The sequence below is a fragment of the Aptenodytes forsteri genome, unplaced genomic scaffold (assembly GCF_000699145.1).
Source record: "Aptenodytes forsteri isolate BGI_AS27 unplaced genomic scaffold, ASM69914v1 Scaffold38, whole genome shotgun sequence".
In the NCBI taxonomy this organism is placed as follows: Eukaryota; Metazoa; Chordata; class Aves; order Sphenisciformes; family Spheniscidae; genus Aptenodytes; species Aptenodytes forsteri.
The window spans coordinates 570,224-578,271 of NW_008795704.1; the positions used below are offsets into that span (position 1 = coordinate 570,224).

Consider the following 8,048-nt stretch of genomic DNA (forward strand, 5'->3'; position numbering starts at 1 on the left):
GGGGGGGGGCTCTTGAAAGTGGCTCCTAGCCCAGAGGCTTTGCCTTATGCTCCTTATGTTCTTGGCTTTTGCCTTATGCTTCTGGTACGTCTTTGAATCTGGACAGTGGAAAAACTGTCATTTTGTAGTCTAGGCTATCGCCTCTGTGCCAACTGCCTGTTCTCCCTCTTGTTCCATCTCAAAGTACTTCCATGGCCCTCCATGCTCTCCTTCTGCTAGCTCCAGCTTTTGTGTACTCTTAGTATCCCAGCTCTGACGGCAAAAGGTGTTTTCGGGCCTTATACTCTTTCTGCTGGAAGAGGTGTTGGCACTGCCCTGCTGTCTGAAGTGAACTTTTCTGAATGACTCTCAACATCTCTGTCAGTTCTTGCCTCTAAACAAGGTAATGGGAAGTGCCACATCCCCTTCCAGGGATCTGAGTTCCTACTTCTTCCTCCTGCATCTTCATTATCCAGTCGCTTGTTACCAAGTGCATGGCAGCAGAATTGTAGGTTATGGTGAGGATCTACAGAGCTTGGACTTTAGGAACGGTACCATGTTTGTTGGAGCAAGGCTCAAAGGAATTGTAGATGTAAGCAGTGGTGGTATTTGAAATTCCCAGCACTGTTCTTGAGGCTGATTACTTGTGGATAGGTGAAGATGCTGTTGAATAATAATTTGAAAGCTGCTCTTGTGGTTGAAGTACTTCACCTCCTTCCTGCTTTCACTGTTCTTCTAGAGATTTTGACCTTTGGGATTGAGAGAATTGAGGGTCTGGGACATGTGTTACCTAATCTGTTGAGCGCAGGATGGCTGAGGTGTGTCTTTGCACTCCATGAATGTTTAAGCTTAAAAACAAATAAAGACTTTGCATCACTAGCAGTGCAAGAACACCCATGGTATAAATGCTTGAGGACTGCATGGTTTTGACTTATGATAAATAATCTTTCTTTGTACAAAAACAAAACAAAAAAAACCCAAAAACTGGGGTAGATAAACTTTACTCAGTGCATCCTCTTCTTACAGAAAACTTCCCCCTCCCTGATCTGGTGTCTGAGACTAGTACTGGTGTGGAAACTACAGCCAATAGTAGCACTTCCCTAAGGTAAGACTGCTCTTATTTTCATTATTTTTCTTAATTCTTGTGGACAACAGTTTAGGCTGCACTTTAGAAGAAGTCATGACTGAGATTATTTGCATTCTTCAGCTTTCACAGGCAACCCTGAAGCCTCTAGGCAGTCACGTTAGACAGATGAGTTTCCTCAGTGGATTTTTGTTGTTGTTGAAAAAATGAAAGAGCTTTTCATATCACCGCAGTTTAAACATAAATTAAGGAATAGAAAATGTGTAGTTTTTATCTTGAGCCTGTGATTAGCCTCCCTCCTGATTTACTCCCTTGTGAGGCAGTTAATGCTGCATATGTGTTGTGAGGCTTAAAGCCCTGTCTGCAGGACTCTCAAATTCTGTGGTGACAGAAGGTCATAGAAACAGTACAGTTGATACAACCCTTCTAAAGTCCAGAGGATGCACACAGGACTCCCACTGGTTTAGCCACAAGACATTTTTTTTAACATTCTTTTAACACTTAAAGTGGTCATTTTTCACCTATAGATTAATTGAAACAATGCTATAAAACTGATTTAACAGCTGTGGTTTTTCCCTTAAGATCTACCATTCCTGAGAAGGAAGTTCCTGTGATCTTCATTCATCCTTTAAACACTGGCTTATTCAGGATAAAGCTACAAGGAGCAACTGGGAAATTCAATATGGTTATCCCATTGGTGGATGGAATGATAGTCAGTAGGAGAGCTCTTGGTAAGCTAAAGATTTTTAGGAACACTCATGTTTTGATTTTTTAAAAAATATATCTGCAAAATACATAGTCTGGAATCTTTCATTGGAAAAAATACTGGGCATGGCAGAACAAAATAAACCCATGCTTTTTGCAGCAACAGTGGTAGCAGGAACAGCAGAGGGAGCAGGTGGTCAGCACTTAGCTGACAGCATAGCAGGGCTCCACTGGAATTGTAGTAGGAGAGAAGTGAAGGGTTGGAACTAGTAGTGGTGGAAGGAAGAGGTAAATGCCTGTTATTTAGATAAGAGAGATCAGAAATGTGACCCTAATGTTTAGCATTGAGAGCTAAGGTGCTGGTGCTAGTTGACTGCCAGAGGGTACTGCTGAATTTTCGGACTGTGCTGGCATGCTGTGTTGCTTCTTTCTGTTTTAGAAGCTGGATAGAGATTAAAAGCCACAGCAATTGAGGATTTTCTAATATGTTCAGTAAAAATACTTAACCTACTATGCAGGCATGTGTTAACAGGGGTCCGTGTGTGCTGTCTGCTTTTTCCTGTGTTCCTGCATGGATTAATGGATCTGTCTTGGTATCTGTGCTACTATAGCTTCAGTAACTGGAAATCTTACTCCAGTGAGCAATTCACAAGACAGAGTGAAATGAATAAACGAACATTAGGATACTTGTACATAACCATAAAACTAACATTATAGGAGTCTGTTGGGGGTGACTTTCAGGTTCTGGTTTTTGCATGCTTAATTCAGTGATGGGGAAATTGAAGCCACACTGGGCCTTTAAATAACATTTGTGAATTCATCTGATGACAATGGCTTGTACTGAAAAAAAATCAGGTGTGTTTTCCTAGAGTTGGGCTGTTTTTTCAGCTGCATCAGGACTATTAGTATAATGAAATTTGTCTCATCTCTAAGTTCAGCAGATGTGGTTTGTGTGCAGTCAGGAATCAAGTCCTCTAAATAAGGAAGACACTGTTTCTGCCTGAAAGAAAGTGCTTGTGAAACAGCAAAGGGGTTAACGGACACTTACTTCATTAGAGGCATATGAATTTCATTTCAGAATAAAATAGGATAAAGCCCACTGCCAGCTTTGACCAAGTGTTACTGCTTTGGTTCCCAACCTTCTCCTCCCTGCCGTATACAGCAGTATGAGTTACAGAGAGGTAACAACAGTGGCAAAGCAGCAAGGGGAAGAGAAACCTGTTTCCAGCCACAACCCATCAAGTCTTTCCTTATCCCCTGTTCCAAGGGGAAGGCTCTGCAATTCCTACTGGAAAAAAGTACTGATGGGTACTTTTTTCATCCTGAAGGCTCCCCTGGCATTACCCAGTACGACCTCAGGGCCCATCCGAGCTCTGCATGTCCTGGTGCAGCATGGCCAGGGGCTGTAGCACTGTAATTCTTGTATTAGGTGCCCTGGATTCTTTCCCTTGTTGGCCCTGAGGGCGTTGTTGCGGGCTGTTGCTTGGCTCTGGCCATGGTTATCTGTTATCAACTACTCATTGAGAAGTTCTTGACTTGGTGGTGCTGAGCATCTCCCCTGGGTTTCTAGATGGGACAGAACCCAAAATAGTCTTTAGCTGCAAAGCCAGCAAAGGGGTGCAGACTTGAATTTGTTTAAACTTGATTCAAATGCTCTTTCTTTTTCAGGTTTTTTAGTGAGGCAGACAGTAATAAATATTTGTCGGAGAAAGAGGCTGGAAAGTGATTCATACAACCCCCCACATGTCCGCCGAAAACAGAAAATAGCAGACATTGTCAACAAATACCGGAACAGGCAGCTGGAGCCAGAATTTTATACCTCACTTTTCCAGGAGGTTGGGCTCAAGAACTGCAATCCCTAGGTCATTATCCTTCCAGGACAATTAGATCAGAGCTTGGTGGCTACAGTAATGAAAACAGTTAAATAACAACAACAAATTTCCTCAGCCCTCTGGAATTCAGGAAATCATATTCTAGCACAAGTCAGCAGATACCATGTGGGAGGAATGAGAAATGAATCCAAAACATTGCAGTTGGGATATTGACTTAATTCACCTACCCTCAAAAGATTACTTAATTCCAGTCTTCCTGGATGCTAGCAACATAATCTCTTCACCCAATCATCTATTCCAGACTAATTAGGAACTGTAAGTTTCTCACTCTGAGAGAGGAAAACAATCAAAACAAAGCCATCTCTGCCTATAAGGATGGAAAACAAAATACAAACAAACCTGCCTTCAGACATCTCGCTACACCCACGTGTTAAAGGAGAAGGGAGCAGATCTCTCCTTTGAGGAGAGAGTCTGTGTCAGAGCATTAACTATCCCTGCAAGAACTTAAAAGACACTTTCAGCCCCCCTTCAGAGCTCAACAGAAGATCATTCACTGCTTGCAACCAATTTGTGTACCAAAGCCAAGAGGAGGAAAACTGCTTGGAAACATCAGGTCATGAAATTCATAGCCAAGATGCTGTATTTTACAGTTCCCTCCATGGTTGGGAGTGAGTCCATCTGCATACGAGATTTGTCATGCTGACAACAAACAACACCTGAAATTACCTGACTTTCCAACATAAGTTGTTGCTGGATAAGAGCTCTTGGTTATACAAAAACAACGTTATGACTTTCAGGTCTGTTGCAAAATGTCGCATTTAATTTTAGTAGCTTGGGGGTTTTTTTAATTAATTTTTAAGCAACTACTTAATTTATTTTGAAGTGTCTGTATCACCTACTCACCGTTTCCATAAAAAGTGTAAACATCACTTGCTTTCCTTCCATTGGATTGAAATCTGAGATTCTGGGGCTGCCTCCTGCCTGATATTTATAGCATAAGCAGTTTTCGCAGCTTCTACAACACTTTTCAGAAGCTCCTGTTAAACAGACTAAAACAACTCAAAAAGAAAATTCAAGGATTCTTCTTTTTCCCCATTAACTTGCCATTCCATGAAAGCCCCTTTGGAATTATAACTTAAAATTGCTTTGAATCTGCTGTGCATTCTCATGCTCAGCAGTGGTGGCTCCCTTTCACCTAGGTCAGACGTTTTCATTGTCAGACTGTGGATTTCACGTGTTCAGGACTTGAAGGTTGTGCTGGGAAAAGATGTTTACAACTACAAATTTAGTATTGGGAATATAAAAGCTGCAGTGGGCGCTGGCAGCCTTGGGAGCGCTTTCAGGCTCCCAGCGCAATCTTGACTTGTGTTGCAGTAATGAATCATCGCTGGCGCTCCCGGGTAGGTGCGGTTTGTGATCACTGGCAGCAGCATGTGTCCTTTTCCTTCCAGTAAGCAGGTAATGTAAGACTGAGTGTGAGCAGGAATTTGGGGAGCTCCTCATGTTATTCCAGAAGTGTTTTTATTAGCTTTTTAATATGCATTGCAGTAATACCTGTCAGTCATGTAATTTTGACATTTCAGAGTTACTTTTTGCAGCAGTTCTGACCTGAAACAGTCTTAATTGTTTCATTACAACTTACCTGCCAAGGACATACCCTGCTCCTGTCTTTTCATGTGGTTTTTCACAAAGAGTTAATGGAAACACAGGCCTCTCAAAATACATATGAAAGGACTTTCAGGATGTCAACCAAAGGGGTTTTAGGTGATGTGCTTGTTGCAGGGGACAAGCACACTAGCCTCTCAACTCAGGAGCTCTGGATTTTGATCCAAATGAATCACAAGTGGAAAAATGAAACCACATAAAGAGAACTACTGTAGAAGTAAGCATGTTGGCTGGCCCACGCTTGCGTGATGCCCAGGTTGCAAATGGCAGGAGGAGCCGCAAGGCAGCGTTTGGGTGTATTGGCAAAGCTGTGAAAGGAAACTTGGACAGCTTCATCCTCTGCCAAACTCTTGCCAGTATCAATTTAACGCACGGACACTAAATTTACCCACATTTTGTATGTACCTATTGGATCTAATTAATGGCCAAACACACTTTAGTCCACTGATTTAAAAGGCATGACCAATGCATGTGTAACAAGTAAACATACTGAGCAATCAAATGTCTGCACATCTTCAATAACGTAAGAACAAAACCCACATGGCATAGCTAAGTGTGTTATATGCGAAGTCATTGGTTCATGTAGTAATGAGCTGCAAAAGATACTTCTTTCAGGCATTCGGGTACAGTCAGTACAGACGTGTGCATTTGGGGAAACCCTGGATATTTTCTGCAAAGTCCAAGATAGCCAAATGGACTGCCTGAAAATTTACTTTTTAAAAAGGCCTGTGCTTGGCTGAAGAATAGTCTTGGGTCTGTTTCCATGTTCATCGAAAACATGGGTATGGCGCCCACTTGAGCGGTAACAACCGTGAAAGCAATGCAACTTTTCAGAAGTCTTGAAAGACGGTAACTTTTGTGCACATTGTTGCTGCTGATCCCACCGCCGGGGGAGTAGGCGTGTATAACGTGCTTAATGTGATTTGTAAAACCAGCTGGTTAACACGTTAGACACTTGTAGTATGACCTGGCCATAAGTGTTGGGTGTTGCTATCTGGGAAGGTGAACCTTCAAGAAAGTCACAGTTTAGTATAAAAATGTTGCGATTACAGAAATGTGTTGCCATCCCACTTGGTTTGGATGCCGGTCGCAGCAGCGAGCGCCCCTGGCAGACCTGTGCCGGTGGAAGGTGTCTGCCAGGAGTGTCCCTCCTTCCCCTGTGCGCGGAGAGGCCTCCGACTTCATAAGTAAATGCAAAACACTAATTTGGGAATGAAATCCTTATCCTGTCGAAGTCAGTGGCCAAACTCCGATGGCTTCAGCTAGTCCAGGGTACAGCCTTGAGCTTTTTTCCCCAAAAGGGTTAGAGCAAATGAGATTTATTTCGGTTGTGATTGCAAGAACATGTTGGTCAAGAATCCAGACTTCTTTTCATCACAAACTGCTGTATTGAGTTTTCAACTTGACAACGTGCGTGGCTTGGGTTTGTGTTTCTGTTCATCGGAGGTGACGAGTATTGACCACTTGCTTTGCGCGTAGCGTGACGTCAGTCTCGACTCCGCAGGTAACATAGTGCTGCAAAAGCTGAGTTGCAAATGTTGCATAATAACTAAACTGAGACTTTCTCTTTTCATAAGACCTTTCTGTTTGGGTTCGTAATTCTGCTTTAAATGATGGCATCCTTTTAACGGTGCAGAAAGAGGGGGGACCATTGTCACCTTGTTAAACACAGTGTTGAAATTACAGAGATTTTAGTACCTTAATACTGACTCTCTTTTAAAGAAAAGCATTTTTTCTTAAAGGTACTTTTAAAAAAGGCATTACAACCTTACAGCGAACAGGAGATGGGAAGGACGGTGCCTGTGGAAACTAAGGTGTCTATGTGGGATAGCAGCGTGTGCACGAGGCCATAGGGAAGAGCAGCCCCTCGCTGCTCGACTGGCTATACGTGCTGGGTTCTCCATAGGTGACTGCATTTCTTTCCTGCGAGGTTCTGCATGCCCAGAAAGACGAGAGAACTAAATTTCAGTCTAACAGACAAATTTGATGTGATTTAACAATTGCATAATTGAGTGATGTCTTTGAAGGCAAACACAGACCTTTTCCACGTGGATTTTAGCAGGAGCAATTAGAAATGAGAATGCCAGATATCATGTGCTTCAAATCATATACAATTTGTATGAATTTCTGTATGTTGCCAAGACATGATCTTTTTGTTCTTACTGTATTTTTCTGTAAATATTCCTGGCGCTAAGTTGTAAAGTAAAGGCAAAATGTAAATATGAAGATGTGAACTATGTTCCCTTGTCTCTAGTACTTTATCTCTTATTTGTTTAGGGAAGGCACACAAAGGCTTGTTTGTATTTATGCCAATTCTTTGTCCAGGAGAAACACATCAAATATTGAATGTAACACAATTAGTCCAATAAATTTTAAAGATTCTTATCTAGTAACTTTGCAGTTGTCAATTTTTAATATTTTTCCAATACTCTTCGTTGAAATTATCAGCCAATAGGGATGTTTCCCAGGCAAATAGCAGACGGATGTAGTAAAATTGCGCACCCTCTGCTATGCAGCAGCTATGGTAACAATGCACCAGCTTATATTTAAGGAAATCACGTTGCATCTCGACGGCGTGGGGAATGAAAACATGGAAACACAGCTTTTAAAGGGAGACCCGATGCTCCTGCAATGCAAATGTTCTCAGGAAGCAGCGCTTTGAGCAACCGATCTTGGGCGTAAGTCCCCCGCTGTGCAGCCGGCTCTGCTGACACCCTGCGAGCGGGACTGAGGAAGTTGCTGCGATAAAGCCGTGCAGTTAAAATGCAGCAGAGTCCTACGAG

At 42.4% G+C, this 8,048-nt stretch overlaps 1 protein-coding gene across 4 annotated transcripts in view; it reads left to right on the forward strand.

The window, feature by feature from the left end:
* RALGAPB (Ral GTPase activating protein non-catalytic beta subunit) overlaps positions 1–7,654 on the forward strand; it is a 66,020-nt gene extending 58,366 nt beyond the window's left edge. For 3 of the 4 annotated variants that reach the window (XM_009283248.2, XM_009283249.2, XM_009283250.2), the window contains 3 exons: positions 1,006–1,084; positions 1,646–1,794; positions 3,437–7,654. In XM_009283248.2, the coding sequence (XP_009281523.1) occupies positions 1,006–1,084; positions 1,646–1,794; positions 3,437–3,630 (422 nt within the window). In that variant the 3' untranslated portion in view covers positions 3,631–7,654. The remainder of the gene's footprint in view (positions 1–1,005; positions 1,085–1,645; positions 1,795–3,436) is intronic. The other variant, XM_009283251.2, reaches the window with a different exon arrangement.
* Positions 7,655–8,048: the final 394 nt, after the last annotated feature.